Source organism: Thunnus albacares, chromosome 2 (genome assembly GCF_914725855.1).
Source record: "Thunnus albacares chromosome 2, fThuAlb1.1, whole genome shotgun sequence".
Taxonomy (NCBI): Eukaryota; Metazoa; Chordata; class Actinopteri; order Scombriformes; family Scombridae; genus Thunnus; species Thunnus albacares.
In genome coordinates this window covers 33459180-33486494 of record NC_058107.1, presented here as the reverse complement: position 1 = coordinate 33486494, position 27315 = coordinate 33459180, and the positions used below count along the sequence as shown (strand labels likewise).

General features: G+C 39.4%; 1 protein-coding gene and 1 long non-coding RNA gene across 4 annotated transcripts in view; one reads left to right on the top strand and one right to left on the bottom strand.

Moving 5' to 3' along the window:
* Window positions 1-26629, bottom strand: LOC122967166. The gene is made up of 3 exons (XR_006398545.1): window positions 26547-26629; window positions 8561-8613; window positions 1-3167 (listed from the first exon to the last, which is right to left on the bottom strand). It is a non-coding gene; the product is annotated as an uncharacterized LOC122967166 (long non-coding RNA).
* Window positions 1-27315, top strand: part of slc4a4a (solute carrier family 4 member 4a) — a 72129-nt gene that overhangs the window by 1782 nt on the left and 43032 nt on the right. For all 3 annotated transcript variants that reach the window (XM_044331531.1, XM_044331524.1, XM_044331516.1), the window contains exons 3-6: window positions 4721-4794; window positions 11641-11814; window positions 23971-24106; window positions 26572-26732. In XM_044331531.1, the coding sequence (XP_044187466.1) occupies window positions 4721-4794; window positions 11641-11814; window positions 23971-24106; window positions 26572-26732 (545 nt within the window). The remainder of the gene's footprint in view (window positions 1-4720; window positions 4795-11640; window positions 11815-23970; window positions 24107-26571; window positions 26733-27315) is intronic.

The following is a 27315-nucleotide window of genomic DNA, read 5'->3' as shown; positions in this document are numbered from 1 at the left end:
CTTTAAAGGTCAGTCACAGCTCAGGTGACACTGTATCATGGTGACTTGGCATTACTGGTCTTGTCAGAAAGCCATTATATAAATTTAGCGCCAGTCAGTGCTAAAGAAATGCACAAGCAAGAGTTAGAATTCACACACTGATCTGCAGCCTGTGTGCTCGTGACTTACTTTTCTCATTTTGATATTCACAGAACAGGCTGTTGATGGGAATTTTAAAATCTTTTGTTACCCAAATAATGCTGAATCCTGAAGTCAACCATTATTCCAGGGCGTGAAATCCTTATTGAACCCTGCATTTTGTTCCCCATATGACCCCTATTCATCTAGTGTAAGCAGTGGTTTTGGTGTGGTTTGTCTGACAATTACCAAGAAACAAAGCCTTGAATTTCAACCTTGCGCACACTGAAAACTACTGTTAGGGTGATACTGGGTTAATGTCCCGTATCGCTATCATTTAACAAAAACTGTAGATATCCTTTTTATTACGTGGCAAAAGCCTTTTGAATTTCAGAGACATCCGATATCCAATGCCATTTTGTCGTCACCGCACGAGGGATCTAACTTTGCAAACTTGATTGGAGTACAGGATACAAGATACATACACCGGGGGGAACATTTATTCATATCTCATGTGATGATTACTGCAGATACTGTGTACCATAACAAAGTCTGGATGCCTCGAGGCTAGTCGATGTTTCCATGGTTAGGACACACAGTTGTCAGTTGCATCAGCTTGGGTACAGAGAACACACTCTCCTCTCCAGACAGATAGTGAATGTAGGCTATATGCAGATTACTGTAGGTTCTACAAGGACATGAAGACTGATACGTTATCTGTGAAGTGACTGACAGATAGCAGCTAATGTACAATCATGAGTGCAAAGTAACAGCTTGTCAAACTTTGATTACTTGTACAGCTCATAGTAGGGTTGTGTGACAGTTTAGCTATTGATCACCAATACACATAACATGACTTAGAATGTCGATTCAAAGAGAAAACACTTACTAGTAAGTACTTTTACACTTTTAAAAGCACAGGTGTTGGATGTGTAATTTGCATTCCTGCTGGCAACTAGCTAAATGCCAGAACATCACACTGAATTATTTCCTTGATAGCAGAAAATGTTTTAGTGATCTATAACATAAAAGGGACAGGTGGAACCACACATCACGAGCAAAACACAGTCATTTCCAAACTTCAAATTAAGTCCCTTTAACTTTAGGACAAAGTGCTAAACAAGTCCTGTTCTGTCTACATTGTAGTCTCTTGAAACAAAATGCCTGATTATAGCTAGAAGGAGCGCATTAAGTTAACGCTCTTTTGCATTTTGTGACATAAAATGCTTTTGAACAGATGTTTTGTGCGGCTGCTTGTTTTTGTCAAGACAATCTGGCGGCTTACTCATCGCATCCCCGGTAAAAAAAAAACAAAACAAAACTGTATAACAGCAGCTGTCTTCCAACAATGTAAGATTAGGAGCAGTTATGTTGTATAAATGCTCAATTCACCAGTTGCCTTAACTTTGATTCGGTTGTGAACTCGAATGAAATTGAATTAATCCCAGTGCATGCGGTTTAGTGGCGTTTAAAAGAGCTACAGCAAATGTCACCATCATTTTAGGATAACACATTCTCCTTCTGCTACAAGTCAATATCAGCAGACTACACAGTAAAGAAGCATTCAAACGTTTTGCATTGTCACAGTATTTGTATTCCTCCTCCTTAGCCCGCTGCTTTTGATGCATCATTACTATAACATCAGGTAGAGTAATCAGTTAATCATTCACTCATCGTAGCTTATCTTTCATTTTGCAATTCTAAATCCTGTAAAGTGTTTATTATATTCCCTAACTGATATTACTTTTGTTGATTACAATATAATCTTAAAGTCCAAAGCTCATCATTTTTGGTAGCATTTCAAAACCACAAAAACCATTCTAGGGGAAAAAAAGAGAAGTTCAGACCAAGATGCACTCTCAGCACTTCTCTTCCCCCTACGTTTTGTAGGAAATCACTTGTAGAAACAGACAAAGCAGGTCAAGGGAAAGCGTGCAAGATGACATAACATCATAAAATTGTTGATATTTAACAACATTTAAGTATCTAATAGTGGATTTATTTTTTTCAGCCTCACATCAGATGCAAAGCTAGAACGTTAAATGTTTCTTTCTCGCTAAATAAGTTTACAAAAGCATGTTATTGTCTTTTCCTGCTCTGACAATACGAGCAGAGAAATGCTGCATAGCTGCAGGCACGTGTGGGCTGTCACCTCAGGCTGAGTGGAGTTTAGCCTGTCATATCCGTGGTTGTCCATAGGTGGCAATGGAGGGAGTAGGACCGCCAGTATTAGTGGGGAAGCTGGTGAAATCCAGAGATAAAAGACCCCAGATTTTAACTATGGCTGAATCATGATGTTGTTTTAAATCTCAACTTTACAAGTTAATCCAGAGCCCACAGTTGCCTTTAAATGATGAAACAGCCAATCTAAATCTAGATGTAATGTGTTCATTTTTAGTAGGAATCTAAATCCAGAATCTAAAGGTGATATTCTGTCATATTTTTATTTACCTTTATGAATGACTAGAAATATACATATACATGTTTAATTTAAGAGAAAAACACTTTGAGGCCCAGTAACAAAGCACTAGAACATACTGGTAGCATCAATATGATCTCAAATGATAAAAACTGTTTTATTTATAGAATAATTAGTTTGTGAGTTTCACAGCTGAAGCACTTAACACAGGAGGTATTCTAGAGTTAAGTGTTGATTGGAGAGTTGTCCACTCAGAGCTGATGTTGCCATGAGGTGGCTGATCATCACTAAGTATTAAAATGACTTTAAATTAAAGTCTGAGAGTTAAAATAACAGATGATTTGTCAGTGGCAGGATTAGACTTGGTTTTACACTGTTTTTTCTTCCTGTAACCACTCAAAATAGATAATAACGAACCGGATCTGTTCGTATATGTGACATGAACGTCATGTGTCACGATGCAGTGAGCGCAGAGTGTCTTCTCATGCTTGAAACGTCCTTGAGCAGGACGCTGAATCCTGACCAGCTGGAAGTATGCTGTTCTGTCTCTGACCTTTGACATCTGAGACCACTGTGTCCGGGGTATCTCCCCGACAGTTTCCTCGGCGCACGCTGTCCAGTCCACTTTGACCTAGAATGGATTAAGTTAGCGGTGAAAATGATTGAAAGTATTAATGAGTTCAATCAGTTCAAGGGATTACTGGATACACTAACAACATTAATCGACCACCTCATGAGAAAAAAGTGAATCTCCAATCAACACTTGAAAATAATATTACATCAGTTCTTCTACAAATGATAATATTGATATTAATAATAATCAATTAAATTAAATTCATTAAAAAAAACCCCTTACTGAGACATCTCTGATGCACTTTGGCCAAATCAAACTCATTCAAAGTTCATTTTATATGATTAAAAAAAAGTATTTTAAAACAATGATGAGCCCTTTACAATGAATTCATTAACAAAACAATGTTATAGCTATTATTTTACAAAACAAACCAATTTGTTTGAGATCCCATTAGACTAAAACCCAGGGATTAAGTATTCCCGGTATTACGTGTGTCTGTGTGTTGGTGGATTACAGGAGGGTCCTAAATGATTGTCTCCGTCAACAGAGAGCTCTCTCTCAACACTGCTCATCCTGAGAGTATGTGTTAATATAAAGATGTGTTTAATGTAAATATCTAAAGCCTCTGTTTATGTAAAATAGATTTTTTTGTGACAGTCACTCTGTCACATAGCGGACTGAGAAGACTGTATCGCCCCTCACCACTTAAACAAACAAATAAAACTTCTATTACAGCTACAGAAGCAGCAGGAATGACACATTTTTTAAATTGTTTTTTCACGTCGATGTTTGTCAGGAAACATCACGGCCCGTTTGAGGTGAGGACAAGCGTGCGTGGAGTCGTCTCGGAGAGGAGCGGAGGTTCCAATGTGCCGGCCTGTTACGGGCTTGTATCTGTGTTGTCACTTAAGTAAAGCCGACGTAATCCTGTAAGGGCGGATGAGTAGAAAGACATGTGATGCCCCACTTGTTTCTTAGGTGGAGGGCGGTGGAGAGGGGGGGGCTGGCAAGCATTACCGACCAGATGGAGAGGCTTTGTAATGTGTGTGGGCGTGGGACTGATTAGACACAACATAAGTGATATGTTTTCAGATGTCTTTTTATTCCTTGAGTAATTAAACGCAACACCTTGTTTAGACATCTAAGGGTTGGAGCGGAGACAGAAGAGACGGATCCAGATTTCGATGGGTTCAAGTCTCAGTCAGTCGGGCGTTTTTTTTTTTTTTTTTTTGCGCATGACTGCCACCAGTCACTCTGGCCCATCACACTCAATTAGTAAAGACTTCCTGTCCTCTCCCTCACATCCCTCTGCCAGATTAAATCCATTACACCGTACCTATTGGCTGCGCACTTTGCCCTCCTGAAGGACGACCCACATTCATTCATTTGAGGATAGTTTATTCACTGAAAAGCAAATCTTTGAAGCTTTGAGGTAGTCAGGCAGGGTGTCTGTCAATGAGTCTTTAATGGGTGGAGATGAGCGCCACCAGCAGCACCAGACTGAGCCCCAGTCCGAACTTACTGCAGGTGAATGAGCCTAGGAACTATGGCTCCACGTTGTCGCTGGAGGAAAAGTGTGAGCAGTCTTTCTTCCTCTTTTACTACTACAGGATGGAGGATGAGGCGGTTTTGGACCGAGGGGCGTCCTTGGTCAAGCACATCTGTGACGAGGAGGAGGTAGAAGGTAAGTTTATCTGTTCTCGTACACTTTAAATTATCTGCATTGGATTGATAAAGTGTTTTATTTTACATGCAATGTGATGTAGACTGTGCAGGGTCATAGAAACATCATTTTCATGAAACTTAAAGCTCTATGTTTTGAATATTTCTCAAAGATTTGATTCTTTTATTTAACATTTTTTCTTAAAACCTCAGAAATTCTTCAGAAGTTCTTCAGAAGTCACTTTTTTCCCCAATTTTTTTTTCCTTGAGCAACTCTGTCTTTGTCTACTTTTTCAAAGTGAGAGGAGTCATTGAGAGAAATAAGAAGGGCGTCATTTAGCCTTTAGGCGACTGCCAAACTTCACGCACTTCCTGTAGGTGAACTCTGGCATGAGAACGATGTAGAACACGGAGCAAGTGAACCTGTGTTTACCTCACTAATCTCATCAAAGACCTACAGGACAACAAACAGAAAAAAAACTTCCTGTATGCTGAAATGTCTTAAACATGTGCCTATTGATTATTTGTCATTTATTATATTATAACTGTATTCTCTCAGCAGGTTTTGACATGTATTCATGCAATCAGAGAAGACAGTTGAACTGCAGACACTACCACTATAAAATTTAATTTGAGGCAGATTTCAAAGTCAAGTGAAGCTAGTGGATAAATAATTATGCCGAAATCCCTCTTAATTAATAACACAATCAGATAAGGCGGGTAGAATGGTCTCTTTTTGTGGTTGCTTTAGTATTTCAATCAAATTTCCTTAGAATCAGCAACACGCCACTCCAATTTCCTGGCAAGGAGCCAGTTTAACCATCCAAGAACCTCATGTTTTGTTGTGAGTGTTTTTGTGGAAGTACTCTAAATGGTTTCGGCACCAGTCCTTTTGTTGTTGGTGATTTTAGAAGACAAAACAAGGACAAATTTGGTCTTTTCTAATGACTTAACTAAAAAACCCAGGAGCCTCAAGTGGAGACTCTGCAGACTTCCAGAGAGCAATATAGGCTATAAAGTGACGATGGAAAAGAAAGTCATACTAATTATATAATGTATAATGTAGGCTTCACACAGAACAGTAGATCTATAGGCTTAATAACTTGAATTTGTTTTGTTTTTTTTGGCATTTATGCCTCTATTGGATAGTGGGCAGTGAAGAGGCAGACAGGAAACAAGGGGAGAGAGATGGGTATGACATGCAACAAGGGTGGCTGGAATTGAACCAGGGACATTGTGGTTATGCAATGTGCAGTAACCATTCTGCTGCCGGCGTGCTCCCTGAAATAACTTAACTTTTAAATTTGAGCTCTTTTTCTACAAATTATGTATTTTACATTTGTGCCAAAAATTTTCAAATGCATGCTGTAGAGTACGATCTTCTTTATATATCATTTTAGAGGCAGCTTTTGTTTCTGTTCATTTCTATACAGTATGACAATCAATTAGCAGACTGTTGAAACTTAAGTTATGTAACAAGTTACATTATTATGGAGTAATAATGCATAATGACTTTTCAAATCAATCTGCACTTAAACTTACATGGAACAAAAATGCAACTTGGACAAAAATGATGCAGAATTGATGTACACTGTGATAGTACACTGGTTAAACAAGTTTAAAAACATCTGCTAATTGATTTTTGTGCTGCATAGAAGTGTCAGTCACTTAGCTGTACACATGATTAGCATAAAAGAGTCAAAGCTGGAATTTGCACAGCAGGGTCCCTCATTCTGGAGGTCAACATTTTGTCAGGTGTCACCTCAGCTTGAACCCTGCTTCAATCTCTCTGACTTCCTGTGCGTAACCAGCGTCTCAGCTGTGTTTACGTGTCCTTGTCTGCTGGTTAAATCTCTTTTTTTGGAGAGCTCAGTCTCTCCCTGCTGCACGCTCACAGCCGACAGGCCGACTTAAAGACCGACTGATAAAAAGAACAAAAAAGGGGTTGAGGTGGCTTGACATTTCTCACATTGTACAAGATAAAGCTCTGGAAGAGGTGCTGCGAACCAGTAGCCAAATTATCTTTTATCAGGCACAGATTAGCCAGCAAAATATTGGGATGTGAACTCTGCGTCACACACTGTTAAAGCTTAAGATAGATTTTTTTAATCTTTTGAACAATTAATCATATGAGGTCAAACCAAATATTGTGTGCCTGCTCCTTATAGTATATGACAATATTACAGTAATAATTCCCATTAGGAGGTAGCATGGGATGCATGCACATTAATGGTCCTCAGGTCGAAGCAATGCATGTTTAATGATAAGAGATTGATGCCAAATGTGTTTGTATTCCTTTAGTATCTTTTGTTTGAGTTACTGCACCATAATGTAGTTCAAACTTTAGAGTTATTGCAGATAAAGGCTGGTATAGTTGAGTCATCAGTGGATAGGAAGAGGGATAATTTATATATTTTTAAGGCTATTCAGTATTAGCATGCTGTCAGTGCTTTGTGGCGTGTTGCCATCCCCCCCGCTGGTCTGGGCAAGCCCCAGTGACGGGGTTACTGGGGAAACTGGTGGTGGCGTTGCCTCTACTCAGAAATCTAGTGAGCTAAACAAACCTCCCAGAAAACACAAGGATTTAATTTAATTCAGTCCACGCTCATGGGCAGCTCCAAAAGAAGTTCTTCTTCCACACAGAAAAAGAAGAGGAAGTCGTTTCACAAAGCTGCTCTGGCAGTGTGCAAATCTTTCTGTCCAGCTCCTTGACTCGACTATTTTTTATTCCCTCTCCTCCATCACTCTCACCTTCTTTCTTGTTGTCCTTCAGCTTGTGCAAATGTCTTCACGCTCCGCTTTACTGCTCATCTATCAGCTCTAATAGCTCCGTCCTCTCTAGTTCTTTCTGTCTGTTTATGTCTCTGTTTTCTTTCATTGTCCCTGTGCAGCCATCTGCTTCTGGCTCTTGTTGTAATGCCCACTTGCTGTCTGGTGAATCTTGATTGCTTCTTCAGTTTACTTTTGTTACTAAATAAACAAGCATGATAGTAAAAATGTAACACAATTAACGAATTATGTATGCTATTTTTATTCCATAACATGCGCTACTTGGTTTTGTTTAAAATGTATTACTCTTTGCATTAGAAGAAAAAGAGAGAGAACTCACTAATGTATTCATCTACAGTTAAAATGACATTGGCTATGTTTACATGGACCCTAATATTCCACTAATAATTGGAATAATAGCCCAATCAGAATAAAAATGCCTCATGTAACCACCTCAATCGGAAGAGACTGAGAGCAGTAGTGTAAAACTTTAATAGGAAAATATTACCGTCTAATAACCATGTAAACACTTAATCCGATTGTTTCTCTCTGGTTGGAATAAATATATGCTTTCTGCTCATGTTTGCCCCACATGGGGGTAACATTAGGTGACGTGACGGTAGAGAGAGATAGAGAGAGAGAGAGAGAGAGAGAGAGAGAGCTTGTGTTTGACAGGGAGAATGAATTTAGCAGCTGTGAACATAGCAGTGCAGTGTGTGTACACAGTTTAGACTATTTGTCAGTGAAAAAATGCTACAACTCCTCAAGACCCGAGCCAAGTTCCCGTTTCTTGCTTGCCACCTGCTGATTAAAGTGAAAGGGGGGTTAGCCCTGAAGTTAGCGACAATGGGTTAGCCTAACCTGACCGGTTCACTTAAGACGGACCAGCTATTCTCATCGTAGTGACAATCTCAGCCACTCGTAGTGGAGAAATGTCTGGTTGCTGAGTCTCTCCCCGGTTTTTACTCAGCACCCAGTCTCGCATTGGCATGTGTAAATGCCAGAACATATTAGCCTACCAGAAATCTTCAATCTTCAACCACAGCTATTGATGACAACGGTTTTCTGGTGCCTTTGGTACAAAAAAACAACATGGATTCAAATGATGAAGCAGCACATATCAGATTTAGCTTTCAGTACTAATATTTCCACGTATTAAGTAGGTTGCAGCATATTTGATGTGTGTATTAGGGAAATATCAGCCTTCCTCTGAAATGATGAGTAAAATTAACCATTTCAGTCTGTAAATCTTTAAAAATGTTATGCAGTTGATTGACATTTAAGTAAAGGTTTTTTGAATTAATTCCTCACTACACTACACGGCTTCCCCTTTTAGCTTTCTTGCACCTGTTAACGTACACCTTTATCACTGGGTGCGCTCCAAAAACCCAGCTGGCACAGTGGGCGAGTGAGTGAGGAGGGAGCAGTTTCTACTCTATTTCAGTTTGGCACACAAAGTGGCACATTCACTTGAATTGATGACATGTGTACAGACAGCATCATAAACAATGCAGACCGATAAACACACATATTTAACATCGCTCGTTTGGTGTCACATGATGACAAATGAGGCTTTTTATTTACCATGCTCCTGACATTTGTAATGTTTAAATGTTGTAATCTTTCATGAACATAAATTACAGATATTAAAGGCTACTGGCTGTTTAAATACAGAAATGTCATTATCAGCCTTGAAAACATTACTTATAGAAAAAAAAACAGTCTGCATTGACTTGGAAAAAGCACTGCACAACATTCATAAAGGCTTTAACATCTCTTGTTATTAGATTTACGAGTCTGACACAAGTTTAATGTGCTGCGGTCTTCCAGATGAATTCTGTTTTTTGTTTTTTTTTCCTTTTTGACAGGGGATGCCGTCAGTGCTTCAGCTGTGTACGATTGATCTTGTGTTTTTATGTTATCACATAAACATGAGGCAGGTGCCCTCTTTGTTGAACCAAAAGCCTCGTGGACAGCAGCTCTGGTGTGGGTGATGCTGGTTCTGTCTCCCATTGTCTGTCTGTCTGTCTGTCTGTTTTCTGGAGAGCTCCTCCATCTTTGTTTTTGTCTGGCTTGTTTTTCCTGTCTTTCTGTCTCTCTCTTTCTTTTTGATTTATTTATCCCTTCTGGTTTTAGGTGACAATGTTCAAACCATCTTCTTTGTCTCCTATGCTCAGTGTTTGCTAGGTATGCTGAAACGTTGGTGTCAGTGAATTTTAGATGAACCCCTAAAACACAGGGCATTGTGATACAAGTGAATAATGAATGCTGTTGTGCTTCAAGAGAGATCATTGTTTGTTCCTTTGAGGGGTTCAGTCACTTCCTGGTTGGGTCATGTGCAGTGCTTGGCTCAGCGTTGCCCGATCTGCTCCAGAAGGCGACGTTTGAAACCGATCGCACAGAGCCTTTTGTTTCAGCAGGACTTTTGAATTTTTTTTTTTTTTTTACTCTGAAAGGTTGCTTTTTATAATCCATCTCAGCTAAGAAAAGAGAAATTCATAGTGCCAAAAAATGTGGTCACGGTTGTAGGTTTTATGTCAGCTTTTTGGGAGTCAGTTAGCTGTAAAAGAGAGAATTATGCAGGTATGTGTGAGACTGATAAGATTGTTTTATATAAAATACAGGAAGACATTAAAACAAACAACAAGTGTCAGCCTTACTCCCACATTGGCCACTTTGTACCAATGTCACACGTAGGATAAAAACCTCTACAATAACACATTTGTATAGAAAGCATTATGGTGATACTTTGCTTAAAAGCATCACTGGGCAATCCTGATTCCTTACATGAAAACTGCAGAGGAAGCTCACCTTTTTAAAGGATGGGGGTGCTTGAGACCAAAGCCAACAATATGTTCTTCAGTAAAACCTCCAGCCTCCACTAAATACTGCAGTGTTTTTGAGGCAGAAATACTCAGGGAGGACAATTCATATCCTTCTCTTAATGTTTAAGATGACACGTTTGCCTTTCTCCTGCCAAATCAACAGCTGTGGTTGTGTTTAGGGAAGATGAGCTTACCAACTGAGACAGAGCTACTGCCCACAAGGAATGAGAAAAACTTGAAGCACACCCAGACCAAAGGACATTTAGTTCCAAGCTCGTACATCTCTTTGCTCTTCCTCTTCTATTTTAAGTCTCCAAACAGTAAACTTGCATGTACAAGGACTATCAAACAAGCTATAAATTATCACTTGGTAAGGCAATTTAAATTTGGAAGCTTTCAACCCTTAGTTTAAAAAAAATACAAACACAGAGACAAGAAAATAAAAACAGCAGATGTATGCACTTGGTTAAAAATACATAATTTTTATGACTTTTAATTGGTATTGATATGAATTTAAACATCTTGTATTAGTTTTGTGTGTTTTATATACTTGCATTTTCTACCCAGTTGCTGTAAAAAAAAAAAAAGTGTGTTTGGGATGTGATGCAATACTCCATGAAAACCAAACAAACACAAAGTTACACTCAGGTATGAGTGGATTAAATTCCACCAGGAAATCCCCACCAACAGTAGACCTAAGTTAAGCGAGGTAGTTGAGAATAAATGCCCACAAACATACCATGTTCAGCATTTCATCGCCATATAGCACGTTGGCATGAAATCCATGTCCATCTCACTGGAATGTTATCAACAAACAGTCTGGTCTGTGTCGTTATTGACTCTAAAACCATCTGACTACATGTAAAACTGCACATCCTATTGGTATCGTGCCAACATGCAGAACAGGGATGTAGTCATGTAAGCAGTCATGGCGTCTCCACTTCTACGTGCTACTTCTTTTTTCAGTTCAAATATTTGTTTTGACAGTGTACTGCAACCTCTATAACCCTGCTCCGCTACGCTGTCTCGGATCTGTTGTGGGCCACGTGAGAATGTTCCCTGCAAGTGGTCAAGATTAGGTAGCAAGGGTAACGTTGTAACATTGAGGTTGATTGTTGTCGTTCTGCAGCACTGAGTGGTCCCGTCATAATTTTTCTGAAGGTTAATGCTTCTAAATTTGTTTTTATAATTTGCAGCACAGCAGCATGAAATTAACAAGATGTTTAGTGACACATGTGCTACAGAGTTCATCCTCCTCTTCTCCTGTTTTGCAGGTCACCACACCATTTACATTGGCGTGCGGGTGCCCAAGAGCTATCGACGTCGGAGGCGTCACCGTCGGAGAACCAGCCACAAGGACAGAAAGGAGAGGTTGACGGAGACCACCTCTGACAAGTCGGACGCAGAAAACAATGATGAGGCCAGCAACAGCATCCTCAAACCTCTCAGTAAGTTTTGATGGACTCCATGTCAAGGCTGATTAAGGTTCATGTCTGTCTTCACTGAAGGCCGCTCTCTTTTCTAGAAAAAAAAAAAAAACCTCTGTAACTGCCTGCGACCCCAAAGAAGTTGCTGAGTCCACTTAGTGGCCAGAAATAGCTGTGTGTGTGTCCTCCTGGGTGATGAGTCTGTTTCGACAGAGCAGAGTGAATTTTCAGTTTAAGTAATGGCTACTCTGATACATTTGTACTAGCTGCTTATATGAGTCTCTTCAGTACAGTGTGTGAGTGTATGTGTATGTGTTTTCCTGTGCGTTCGTCCTTGCTTACAGACATAAGTGTATCCGTCTCTGTTTATGTGCGGGTGTGTTAGCATCTATATGTGTTAGTGCATGCGTTCTTGGTTGGCTGGAGCTTCTTTCATCCCATGGAGTCTAAAGTGCGATGTGCCCGCAGGCGCAGCTACAATGTGCGGATGCTCGGGACAAATAGGTCCGGTCAGTTCAAGGGAAGCATGCGAATGAAAGGGAGCTGGGAAAGGTTATGCTGGGTGACTGCGACTTAAGATACGAGTTTAAGTGTAAACCCAACTCTTAGTCGTGTCAGCATTTTTTCTCTCTGCCTTGTTCAAGTTAAAGGTGTGAAGACTGAAGTCCTATTTGCATTAATCGAATGTGTGGACATCAAGTGCTTTGTAATGACAGCAGGGATTGGGTTTATTTTAAATTGTGAATTTGCCTTCTTGTTCCTACAGTTGAAGCCTCTAAAACTATTGAAATAAAACAATCTGAGAAATGAACATCACTCTTCGGTCGTACTACTCACTTCTCATAGACACGCGACGTAAGACGAGGGGTGGTTGCAAGCCGAAAACATTGGGAACCACTGATTTATGTCTAAATTTTGGCGAGGACAGACGTTTTCTGATCGGCTGATGATAACACTGATCACACGCAAATTGAACATGCAGTAATTTCAGGGAAAAACAAAGGATAGGAAGTTCTGATTACATGAGGCCCATCTGTAACACCAGTCTTCTGTAAGTAAGGCTTAAAATGTCCTTGCTTTTTGTCAAATCCAATAATGAGGCAGGCCACTGTCATTTCTAGAGAATTATGTAATCTTACACATGCACATGATGTGACAAGTAGATCAAAATACACCAGAACCAGATTTTACAATGTGTACACATCTCTTGATGTGGGGGATTTTCTTCAGGACATAAATCCAATGAGAGAATAGATTACATCCAGCCCATCTGGTCGCTGCCACTGACGTCGGTGTTGCATATTTTGCAGAAATTCGGTTTTAATGATTTGCAGCCAGTGAGAATCTGGCACTATTAAACTATGTGTGGTGTAATGTGGTCTGTAATAAACTTCCAAAGTACCCGAAAGAGTGATTATTGACGTTGTTGTATCTATGATTCATACATTCAGAACAGCGTCATCTTCTGGGTTTTTCCTGTTTGAATTTCCTATGAATCGTACTAGATTTTAGTCCTGCTGTGACTCGACATGTGATGCGGTGGTCACCAACCTCTCTGGCTTGTGACCCTTTACAGCCAAGTGATGGCTAGCTGTGACCCCTTGTCACAAGTTGCAGCAGTTCAACCAGTGAGTGAGTGAAGACTGTTTCTCAGATTGCTTCATTTTTATAGTTACAGCTTTAACATACTGTCATTTTGTATAGCAGAATTTGTTCTTCCTTTTCCTAACTTGTTTTTTTGCAACCCTCGCAGCCCTTATCCCCAGCTTGGGAACCACTGGAATGATATTACACCAACACAGTAGTTTAGATGAAATAGTTTTCTTTACCACTACTTGATCTTTGTGTCCTGTTAATGCTGCTTTGTCTAAAGATGGTTCCTGATAGCACACAGTTATACAGACATTTTCTAAATTTCTTTTTCCTGATATCAAAATGCTTTTACTACTGAGTTGAACCAAACTTTCTGGCTGTTGAGCCTTTGGACTGACCTCGCAGGGATGCAGAGTTATAGTCGCCGAAGCTAATGAGTCGTGTTCATGGAGCCATCAAGGTTTGCGTTTTAGAGGGGTAAATATTCCAATGTGTTGTGTATAAACAGCATTGCAGTTACTCTTCAGCCCTGCGGGTTGATTCGCTCACACTTGATTTAACAAGATTAACCTTTTTTTGAAACTGCCACCTGTATTTGGAGATTAAATGGATCAAAGGCCAGACAACGTTGTCAAGGAGTGTTTGGTAGTTTGTTTTTTTTTATTGTTTAATTGTGCTGGTGGATACATGATTGCAAAGTCCAACCTCTCTGTTTGGGGCTTTCATACGTCAAGTGCCTTCATAGAGATTGATAATTGATATTTTAATGTGTAAGATAAGATTAATCAATAAATGTCAGCTTTATTGTTTCTTCCATTTGCTGTCAGCTCTAGATGTACACTCCATTAATCATGACAAATGCACCAAACCAAAAGATATATACTGTATATAAGATAATCACAAAAGATAATTTCCAACTCAGCCAAATATCTTGTCCATATTTCAGTCATAGTTGGAGAAACAAGTGGAAAATGGAGACTCAAATGATGCATAAGTAGACATTTAGGACAATCAGTGTGTAGATGTGTGACAAAATGAAGTAAATTTAATTTTACTCCTTCATTTATGCCATTACTGATTTCCCCTTCCAATCCAATCTAATCATGTCTTTAAATATACATCGAAATTACTCGGTTTGTTTCATTTTTACCTGCTGACATTCCATTACATAAGAAAATATGTGTCAAAGAGTAAGATAACCGTCCTTCATTCCTAAGAAGAAAAAAAAACCAAACCCTACACACCTCAGTAAGTTTACAGTAACATTGCTAATTCTCCATTCATGGAAAAATGCGACTATGTTGGCAGGAGATTGTGAGCATTGACGTTTTGTTAACAGTCAACACTGCGGTGCTCTGCTGGTTCATGTGGGTAAAATAGTGAAAACGCTGTTGGTGTTACGTAAAATTCTGTCATGGAATTAAGGTGTTAATGAAGTGCGCAGTAAAATGGCATAGCAACACAAACAGAGAAGCACACAGTACGTTTGTTATTGTTGTACAGTCAATGGTTCATTTATTTTATTGTATGTAAACAGACTTTTGTACATTTTACTTTCCATTTGATATGAATCATTAACCATACTGCCGCCACAAGTCCAAGTTATTTATAGTTATTTACTAGTTCCATAGGTCAGCGTTGCACTGCCAAGCCTAGCAGGATATAAGTGTAAGGTTTATTTTATAAGATAAAAATAAAGAGAAACCACTGCGGTGCATGTACACATCTCTGACCATAAGCAGCAAATCCTCAGTAAAGTGGGCTATTTTCTTTCTTTTGCAGCACTAGAAAAATATAAACAACTTTTGAAAAGAAAAATACACCCCTCATACGGAGGGCAAGTGTGGGTCTGAGCCCACCTGCGGTGCGCTGGGACAGATTGGAGTTTTAGTCGAGACAAAGAAGAAGAAGCTTCCCATGTCACAGATGTGTGTCAGAGGGCTTTACATTCACATACAACATAAAGCCCCCTTTACCCTTGTTACAAATATCACGTGTAACCTACACACTGGATAAATAGTTGATAATAAGCAGAGTATGTCATGGGTTGCATAATATATTGATGCTTTTGTAAGAAATATGGGATTCAAACTTGTAAAACCACTTAATGACGATGTGAACAGTTTTGTGAAAAAGGCAAGAAGAAGAAGATTAAGCTGATATCATAAAGCCAAAGTTAGCAGGATGTAGAATGAACTGAAAAAGGGAAACTAAGCTAGTGAGCTAAGCCATTAAAAGGAAGTCTTTGCCATTTACTTTTTTAATTCCCTTTTTTAGGTCCCTTTTTTACATTCAGGTTTCCATTACCTAACCTGTACTAAAAGAAAGTGGTAGTTTATTTGTGTCTTTGGGGATTTGTGACTCTAGAGCAGCTCTGCCTTTGAGAAATGAATCTGCAGGCATCTGTTAGGCACGCAAAAACTGACAGGCATGCAGAATACCTCATGTCCAACTGATATTCATTGCACTCCTCTGTGTTACTCTCTCTGGGAAACATAGTCACCCCCCAGAGGAGGGCCCTCGTCTGTGTTGTCTGGACTGAAATCCTCTTGTTTGGTCAGATGGACGCTGCAGGAACTGCATACATCCTCCTGGTTACATGTGTGTCCACTGAAAGGGGCCATTTGACAGCTGCTCATTTTGATGAGCGCAGTCTTTTTTTCTTTATTAGGCTAAAAGCTCTCTCATAATGGATTACAAAAATTCTTAGAAACTTGGTTCTTGCACAAATGGGTTGAATTCCCTAAAGTCAAAGAGAGAGAGAGCAAGCTGTAGCTGCTGTGATGCATTCAGTTTTGTGTGAATACATCTCCAATTGTATGTTTTACTCCACTGGGCGGATACCTGTTCCTCTCAGAATTGAAAGCACCATCTTTAGATGTATGAAGACTTTCAAAGTTGATTAGATAAATGCAAAGGTCAAGATGGAAACTTGGCTGTTTTTTCATCCTGAAAAGTTGACATTTTGGAGCTACCCAGCTCTCATGTGGCAGCAGCGATCTGTGTCCCTGAACATTTGCATCTATTACATTGAAAGCAAACAATATTCTACCTTGAAAGCATTTGCTACATTTACATGCACACTAATAATTTGATTATAGTGCGATTGACTTAAAAGTAACAGAACATAACAGGAAGTAAACAAAGCTACTTAACATCACAACTCTCTGTAGATAGTCAAACTAATAATATGACAACTCCCTTTAATAATCCCGTTTACATGGATTATTAAAGGGAGTCGACACCTTTGCAATCATGTAAATGGCATAATGGCACATATAAGCGTAGCCAATGATACAGTAGTGCTCTGCTCAGTGCCAGATATTCTCCGATAATAACAAACTGTAGAGATATTTCAGATATTGTATTTTACAGTACACATGGCCTGACAGGATTTTCATATCACAAAGATCACAAAGTGTTAGCAGGTTTCGTAAAAACCTTTCTCCTGCCATGTAAACAGTGTGGATATAGATTGGACATTGTGAGACTATCCTGTGCACAGAGTAACTGACTGTTTGAGACATTCTTCAGTGTCGTAGGAAAAACATTAATTATATCAATAGGAAAAGGTCCCTGGATATTGATTGGATAAACCACTTAAACCCCTGAAAAGCCATCGTTTTTCTTCGACTTTGTCTCTCTGGTCATTCTGATGAGTTAATCTTTTCGACTGATATTTAGATCAACAATGTTTCCAACCCCCTCATGTCCACAGCCTTACTTTACCCCTCTGTTCTTGTATGATAGTGTTTTTGCTTCCCTTTCTGCTACAAGATGTCCAAGATAAACAGTTTTTAAGACAAAGACAGTCCCGTTTCAGACCACGAAGCAAACAAAATGCAAGAGGATTTTAGGCTGCACATTCATAGATACAGAAATAGGTTAGGAGGTGTGTAACTGGATGTTTTGTTGAACCTACTTTTTAGTAGCCGCCTGTTTCATCTAACTTTACTGTAGTGTAGTTGGTAATATCCTAGTTTTTCCTGAATGACTTTCAACATTACTGATAAAATGTTTTCTTCTGTTGGATTCTTCTCAGTTTACATTCATACTATTTCACAGTTGTCCTTGCAGAACCGTCAGGAACTCATTGGAATATTTTGGTCCTTAAACAGTCTTTGTGCCACCCCCCCCCCCCCCCCCCCCCTTTTCTGTTAAATAATCCCCTTATCTGACAGCAATTAGAAAATTAATCAGTGCTGACCCCCTTTTCATTTACCAAACTCACTTTCTTCAGTTATTTAACGCTTTGATTTTGTATCACTGAACACTTTCTCTGATTAGACTCAACACTGTTCTGGTGATCACTAGTGATTCTTCCCTGCTGATTCTTCCTTGAAATAAGACAAACACTGAGATAAAAAAGTACTTATGTTAGTTGACAGTATACATACCAAAGGCACTAAAACAACTTTGCAGAAAATGAAAATCAATTCCCCTTCAGTGGCTCTAAAACCAAATGACCTGACACAAAGTCCATCTCATTCACACCTGAATCTGAAACAGTGGCTACTCACTGATTGATGTTTCTATCTTATTTTTATCTACAGTACATTCTGTTTCGATTTAGATCTCAGGACCCCAAAGAATTTGCCGTATTTGTTCAGTTGTAAATGATTTTTTTTTTACATTCATAAGTATTTATCTCTACTTTACCTAAAATTACATGTGAACATCAAATAAGCGCCTTACTTTATGTGAGGTATGGTGTTCATCTGGTCTCTATCTTGGGACTTCTGTTGTTCTTTCGGTACCCCTCTACAGTGGTATTTATCATTTCTGCTTAGTGTTGTACTCAAATCACATTTATATTCAACCCTTTCATGCCTTTTTTTTTTAAAGTTCATAGTTACTCAATAATTTAGCATTTATTTTTTTTTAGATCCACTTATATTCTTGCCTTTGCTCTGGTTGGAAAAATGCATCATATTGTACAATGTGGTAATATGATAAGAAAAATAAAAGTTAAATGATGAATGAGAAGAATTAAGACTGTAATTGATTCAATCTTATTGCCAAAGGATTGAATGATTCACAAAAATGCTTGTAATGTTGCTGAGCCTTCATGGAAGATGGGATGTATTGACCCCTTTTGAACTGTGTAGATAAGCATAAACTTCACACTGTGGTGAGCTGCATTGTGCTGTTTTACAAGAGAAAATGTGGTTGCACCTTCACTATACCTGGAGACAGCACAGTGGTCATTTCATTCCAGGTTGTCCCCCCCCCCCCCCAGCTGGTATTTGTTACATTCTCATCAGAACTTGCTCACCTCAGCTATCACAACAAAATACCAGAGCTAGATGGTCTGGGTATAAATACTGTGCTCTCAATGAATCACCCTCAGGGTGTCACTCTGCATTCAACCCAATCCCTGTTCGCTGCCTGTGTGCTAGCTGCCCTGCATACTGAATGTCAGACTTTGTGGCATGAAAAAAAAAACATTTCCTGTACTCTCAGCGATCCTCTCATTGATTTGAATGAAATTACACTCAGAGTTGCATTATCATCGCATGTACAGTCAGAAACAATGAACTTGCTATTAGATCCCATGTTGCCCTTTGCTGTGAGTTTTTCAAAAAGGTCAGAGGAGATGGAAGGTATTTGTGTAGGATGCATGTCAAGAGTGGGACTAAACAGGCCTTTAGTGGCAGTCACACTAAGCTTTCTGCCGGGCAGCGGGCATTCTTCCTCCATCCCCTATCCCATGAGCCTCTGCTGCTGGGACAAAGTCCTCTTTGTATGCCCATGGCTCTTGGCTAGAGCACACAGAGCTTTGAAATTGCGTTTGAACGATGGGATTTTCATTTCTATCCCTCCTTTCGTGCTAGCTCTCACCCCTCTTTGCTTTCACTCTGCCCTGAGTCTCACCCCCTCCAACCCTCCTCGCCCATCCCCACCTTTCTCTTAGCAACTGCTCGAGTGGGACAGTATTGCATTGACACCAACACTGTGCTTGTTACCAGCGGGACAGCATGGATAGACAGCATCAGTTTCTCATGGAGAATTAGAAAATCTGTCCTGGATATGTATAATATTGAATAAAAACGTTTTTAGATGATGACTGTGCAAGAAGAAGCATCAGAGAATTCAAAGATATTTTCATTTTCTACAATTTTAGTTTCAAAATCACACATCATTTAAATGTCCCATGTCATAAATGTTACCATGTCATCCTTCCTCCGCTTACTGCTCATAATTAGTGAAATTAAAATATAAAGTCTATGGTTTGAACATGCAGAAAGGTACAGAAAGATATGGGTTCCATCTTCGGGTGTCATCTTGTGCCAAACTTAGTTTATGCTAATCGCTAAATGGATCAGTTTCCTTCACCAGTGTGTCTTCACCTTGATTTTAACACCAGGAAATAAAATAATAATATTTGTGGATTGTTGCCTTGTCTCTCACTTTGACAACAGTAAAAGAAAGTAGACTTGCAATGATTAGTTGATTAATTGATTAATCCAGTGGTTCTCAAAGTGGGGTCCCCAGGGGTCCTTGAGGGGGTTCCAGGGGGTCCCCAGCGAAAAGGGGAATACTTTATTTTTAATATAATTTCATCTATAAGTAACACAATGATAGAATGTATGACTGTTTTTTTCATGGTTTTCATACACTTTACACTGTAATAAAACATGAAATAAAACATCTAAAAGCTAAAAACAATCTTCAGAGGGGGGACCCTGGGACAAAGTCCTATCAAATGGGGGTCCGTGGTCTAATTTGTGTCAGCTTAGAGGTCTTTGACGTAAAAAAGTTTGAGAACCACTGGATTAATCATCAGTCATCATTAGTTGATTGACAAATAACAGGCAATTATTTAGATTTTTTTTTTTAAAAAGCCAAAATGCCAAAATTCTCTGGTATCGTCTGGTTTCTTTAATCTTCTCTGATAGTAAACTGGATATCTTTGGGTCGTGGTTCTGTTGTTTGGGACAAAACAAAACATTTTCGGTTGCATCTTGGGATTCAGGAAACAGTGATTGACATTTTTCAGCATTTTCTGACGTTTTATAACAACTAGTTGATTAATAGAGAAAATAGATGAATTGATAAAAAAAATAATTAGTTGCAGCCCTAAAACAAAGTCATACATATTTGGAAACATAACACGTTTACTCGGCTCTTAACATTGCGCTAATATATACTGAATATAGACACATTTAAAGGACACAGCAGTAGGTGCTGTGTGTGAACCTCCTGTACATAACCGAGGCTTTGACCCCCCAACCTTGCACTGCTTGCTATTGTTTGCATGTAATTTGGGAAATATAGGTATTTAAAAGCTCGTTTCAACTGTTTACTGTAATCAGTGTAAATCGCTCTGGATGAGAGCGTCAGCTGAATGTGTGAAACGCACATGTAAATTATTCCACCCAAGGTGTTATTAAACAGGTTGTGGGTGACTTAAGCTAGTTGCAGCTTGTGGGAATGTGTGTGTGTGCGTGTATGTGTATGGGAGTGTGTGTGTGTGTGTATGTGTGCCAGCAGACAGTTAATCCTCCACCTAGTAATCTTACAGCTGCTTGTCTGGCTCGTACCTGCTGTTGTTGTTATTGTGCCGCAGAATACGCAATAAAGGGAAACTTCAAGACTTCACCTCATTAGCCGTCGGGCCATTTAAAGCTGACTGACTGACTGAATGAATGAATGAATGAATGAATGAATGACCTAATGAGGTGGGTGATGTGATGAAGCCCAGAGAAAAGAAAGAGTCTCATGTTAGCCTCAATTATCATTCTCCTCTTCTCACTTTCACACCTACTTTACATAACAAGTCTCAAATGCCTGCAATGAAATTTGATTTGCACATTTTACTGATGTTCCAATAATGTGTTAATGAATTCTTCTGGCTCATATTAGGCTTCTGTCCCCTCTCACCTTTGCAGAGGTGGGTTGTCATATCCTGCTGGAGCTGCTAACTCTTTTTTTTATTATTCTGGGTTTGAATGCAGAGTTTTTGTCTCCATGATAGTTTTTCAGAATGATGAGATTAAGAGTAAAGGGAAACATTGAATGACTGCATTTTGGGGGAATAAAAGCGGTCAAATTTAAATATATTCAATAACTGTAGTCAACACTCTTGTGGCACAGCATTAGCGAGCTGTTATGTAATCAGAACAGGAGACTTTGTTATTATCCCTCACACACACACACACACACACACACACACACACACACACACACACACACACACACACACACACACACACACATACATACATGTTTGTACTTGTGAGGACCCTAAATGATGCAGTCAAGTTCATGCCAACATGCCTTAACCTGAACCGCAACCCTAAAACCATGTCCTGACCACCAAACAGAATGTCCTCACTCTCCAAAAATGTCATCACAATGATAGAAGTATACAGAGCACACACACACACACACACACACACTCATATACACACACACACACACACACACAGACAACACATTACAGAAAACACAACGGAAGTGTTTCCAGAGGACACTTAAAAGTGATGAACATGCTTGGACATGTGATCACAGTGTTAAAATAAACCACAAACACTTAACGTTTCAGTTCATTTTCCAACACCACTGATGATGACTGACTTCAATAACGTCATGAGTCACAAACCGTGGCAACAACAAGCATGTTTAAACGTGTTCATCACTTTAAAAGTCCTCTGGAAACACTTCCGTTGCGTTTTCTGTATTTGCAGTGTGTTTTCTAAATGCTGCGCATGTGTTGTCAAATCGATGTTCTCTTAATTTGCTTATGTTTTGTCTGTTTGCACGTGTTTTCTTAAGTTGCAGTGCATTGAGCTCTCAGGGCCACAATAAAATTCTCCTCTTTGTATTCTTCTATCAAAAATGCTCAATGAAGGCATTCTCAAAATGATTATTATACTTAATTGAAGGGATTAAATTAAATTAGATTTATCATATTTCCTAAAATACATTCTTTTTTACAGGCTGTTCCAAATGAACTCTTGCTAAAGGTTCTCACAAGGCCGTAGCATTTAAAAAGTATGTAATTCAATTCAAGCTAAAGTACAGTTATTTGAGTATCATCATGAAAAACTACAAATACTTATTTACATAGAATCATCTTTACTAATTTCTCTACATGTTAAGTCTAGAGCCACATTTTGAACCTCAGACATTAGTGGTGTTTCTGTCTGGGATTAATTTCTGCTTGCTCAGACAAATATAAATGAACTGGTTTCCATCCACTCAGACTTGGCCCACAGAAGCTGGTGCCTAATACATTATGCAGCAACCTTCTGACTGACATGACACAGCAAGTCCCTGTGACAGGGACATTAGCCTCATTAGACCTTTTTCAAGGCCGACATTTTGACATGTTATAGCAAGAAGGCACAGGTGTTTGATTTAGGTGCTCTACCTCTACAACCCTGGTATTGTGCATGCTGGCTCACTGTGGGTTACACCTGTGCTTTGTCTGCAATGAAATTGGTGTAAGTGTACAATGTTGGAGGCGCAGTAAACTCTATTTGACCCACTCTTTGAAAATCTGACTTCATATTGATCTCCATCGTGCAGCATGTGCACACAGGAGGAGGGATTTACAACTGTCGCACAGCAGCAGTCAGGTTTTTTTTTTTTTAAGTAGAGATGCCATCATTTCACTCATCTTGTCTTTTCTGTAAACAAGCAGTAGCTCTAATAGTGCACCGTGCACTGGTCTTATGTTGTTGTTGTTTGCTGATGACAATAAACTTTGCGAACAGATTTCTACGTGCTCGGGCCTGCTTTCATGAAAGGGGGGCAGTCATTATTTTTGGGCTCTTATTCAAAGTTCAAATAGACTTTCCACTTGTTAGAACAAAATATGATGGTGTCAGCCATTCGCAACATGTTTAAATAACACTGAAAAGTATTATTTATATATCAATTCTGTTAAATTTCTGTTTGGCTCTTTTTTTTTGTTTGGCTCTATAAATATTCAAATGAGAAGACAAGAGGAAGGAAAGCCAAGCCTCTGCTAAAGAATAGGCCAGTTTGTGAACCATTTCCTAATTGTTAATGAGGGGCTCCGGGGCAGCTTGCCAAGTCTGGAGGGCCAATGAGGAAGGCCTGTTTGAACAGCGAAGGGGGGGCCGGGAGGGAGAACAGACTAGTTGTTGGGACACTGTCACTGAGGGGACCCCCTAAACCCCATATGCCCCCTCCTACCTGGTTCACAAAGTGCTGGAGCAGGCAGCTGAGAGTGGCTGTCACTTCCACCCAAGTAGAAGGACTTTAATGAGGGTCTAGCTGCTGCACTGGGACTCCTGCACTGGTGAGCTTGTGTTGCTTACCGATTGCTATCTGAGGAGCAAAGCCTGGGTCAGCTGATTTAGAGAGTAAAAGGGGGGTCACTGAGTTTTTTAAAGATGTCCAACAACAACAATAACCAAGAGGAGATGGAGGAGAAAGAAGAGGACACGGAGGAGAAAGGAGAGGAGGTCATAGTGAAAATCCCACCACCTCCACCTCCTCCTGAGGTCAACGGGAAAGGTCCAGCTGAGGAGGGGAAGCTGGTGCCCATACCCTTGCCCAACGGGCAGCATTGCCAGCCTATGAACCGCAGTATTTTTCCTCTCTCCACAGTCTCACCAGCAGCCGAGAGGATCCGTTTCATTCTCGGAGAGGAGGATGACGGCCCGGCGCCCCCGCAACTCTTCACTGAGTTGGATGAGCTGCTGTCGGTGGATGGACAGGAGATGGAGTGGAAGGAGACGGCCAGGTAACAACCTCAATCTCAGTCTTTGGGCTTCCTCTCAAGTTCCTGTATTCACACCTTTTGGATTTTTTTTTTTTACAGCTGTAGAGATGCTTAGAGGCCTTTTTCATTGATTTTCACTCAGTTATTCAAAGGAGTGAATGCACTTAATTGTGAAAACAAGTGAAAAACTTTCTAAAACTTTACATCAAACAGTTGACCTCAATGATTTCACAAAAAAAACCGAACCAACATTTGCCATCATCAGGTATTTGTCGGCATAAAATCAGCAAACGTTCTGCGTGCATTGCATTTGGAGGTAGTGCAGTGCAAAAAGCGAGCACACAGGGTTTCACAGGTTTCTCCTGTGTGGCCCACTAGTGGGATGGGATGGGATAGGATGGGATGATTGTTTATACATCATTAGCGTTGGATGAGTGAAGCTCTCTCAGGGGGAAACCGGATTCCTGGGCTGCTGTTTGAGGCTCCAAATGAGTTGATTTGTTATTCTAACCTCTGACCAATTGTACTGAAGATAGAAGTTACATTTTGGTTCACTGTTGGTTGAATGATTTGCAGAGGAACTCTACTAAAGAACACTGCTGTCAGAGTCACGCAGTATACTTTAAAAGTGTTTTTACTTTAACTCGAGTAAGCTATAAAGGCTCAGCTCTGTTTTCAGTCGAGTTGAAAATATTAAACTTTTTACAGTCCTCTTTATATTTTTCCAGAGATTGTTGATATTTGATTGGTGAAGGATTATCAAAGATTGGCTTCATCTGTATAAATATGTAAAATTTCAAAGTGCGACACAAAAACATGTCGGTCGTGCGGAAACCAACCCACTGGCAGCCATGACTGAACCTTCTCTTAACCTGGATTGGACCAAATATGTGTCAGTCAAAATACAAATGAGATGAGAGTGCATTATGGGATTTGACATTGTGAACTTGGGAATAACGTTTCTGATCATGTCATGTTAACCACTCTGCAAAAAAAAAAAAAAAAAAACTTAATCATCATAAATGGACCAACATTTTATCTAACTGGGATGATTTTTATCAGCTAAATCAGATCAGAAGTTGTGTTTGGGGGGAAAAAAAATATTCAAGAAAAGGCTTTAATACCCAAGGTCAAATCTCAATTTTCCCACCAGGAAAAAAAAAATCATTACAGTCAGACAGGTCTAACAACACTGGGTCACAAATGAATTACCGCAGTAAAACAGTACAAGGACCAGAAATGAATACAAGAGGATCAGCAGGGTTAAAAGAGGACTGCGGTTCCAGATTACTCCTAAAAAGTGTTGTCTGTTCCCTATTTCTGAGGTAAAAATGAAATTAAATTGTTATATACTGTATTGCTTACAAATGGTTGAATAAATCAACCTTGAATAGGTAATGTCAAACTTATTATTCTGCAAATAACTGCAGAGATTAAGACCTGGTGCAATGTCTCAACAAGAGCACTCTTAGGATTCAAACTGAATAAAAGATCTCACAAGTGCAGGGTAGTGCTGGCTGTCTGCCAAGTGCAATTTTGGCAGCCAAACTGACCAAATAAAATCCTGGTATAGAAACAACTGCTCAGTACCAGTTCAGTTTCTCACCCCTCTGACTCTGAGGAAGAGATGGGAGGGGGGAGTGATTGATTAAAAAAAAAAAAAAAAAATACATGAAGAAAATAGAAATGATGATGCTATTAAATTCCTACAAATTGGAAGCACTAATTGAAAAAGCATCAATGACCTTTTGTCACCTGTCACATGTCTACCAGGTGTGTATTAGATGGCACTTTAATGAGTGACAAAGTGACAGCCTATTATTACTTAAAAGTAGCACATAAACTATTTTAATTTTATCATTCACTTAACCAAATCACCTTGAATTTATATAAATACTTCTAACACATCACTTATTTCCTATTGACAGGATGTTTTTTATTTCCACTTTTTCAGAGCTCAGTGCCAAAATCACTTAATCTCTACCCACATAACAATAATCTCTCTTTTTTTTTTTTTTTTTTTAGATATCCTCATTTTTTTTATTTTCAGACTGTTGATTATCTAACATGATTTATGTACAGTGAAATAGTCGTGGTTGCTATTAGATTTGTGATGCAGCTACAAAGCCTCAAAATGTATATAAACATACATTCAGTCATATTTAATCTGAATGGTGTTTAGTTGCTTTTAATTGACATCATCTTCTATCCTGCTTGTAACTCCATACTCATTAAAGGCTTTTTATGATTTAGGAATTAACTTCAGTTATTAAAATTTCATTATTTATATTTGTAGGTTGAGTTCTTAGCATGTTGATATGTTCCTGTAATGGTGTCCTCTCAGGTCACAATGTGTAGGTTAGTGCATCATTCATTGATGTACTGAATTGCATTCCCATATAATTGCTTACCCAAGTTGATGGTATAGAAAATATTAATACTAAACTGATTAAATGTTTACATGTTCCCTTTTTCCATCTCTCCAGGTGGATCAAGTTTGAGGAGAAGGTAGAGAAAGGTGGTGAACGCTGGAGTAAACCGCACGTGGCCACGCTGTCCTTACACAGCCTGTTTGAACTGCGGACATGCATAGAGAAAGGCACCATCATGCTGGACATGGAAGCTTCCACTCTGCCTCAGGTTGTCGGTAAGTTAGAGTCTGGTCACCTCTTCTAGTCATTTCTCATCTGTGAGGAGAGAAACACCAGGTCGGTCTAACATCGTTTCATGGATTAACTCAACTACTAAGGAAATGAACATGATTTGAACTATTTAAGTGGAAGCAAATGATAGAATTACTGATGGATAACACCAGAACTTGTTTTAATGTAGAAACATGTCACCCTAATTAACATACAACGCAAATAATTCCTTTTTTATATTGTATAATATTACACTAGCCAGCCATTTTCATCTTAAAGTGGTACTAAACCACTTTTAATTGATGATATAATCTGACCTTTTATCAGCCATTATACTCATAACAATTATCATGAGGATAATAACTGTTGTAGCTTTGATAGATTATGTTCACTGGTAGCAGCCAGGCTTGGGCTGGAAGCTGGGAACCTGAGGCTGAGTTTTGGGCTGGAAGCTGGGAAGAGCGGGGGATCCAGGGCAGGGAAGCAGGGCTGACAAGACGAGATGAGGGACTGGAGACAGGGGCACTGAGACAGAGCAGAAGGAACTGCAGGGGACAGGAACCAGGGTTAGGCACAGGAAAACAGGCA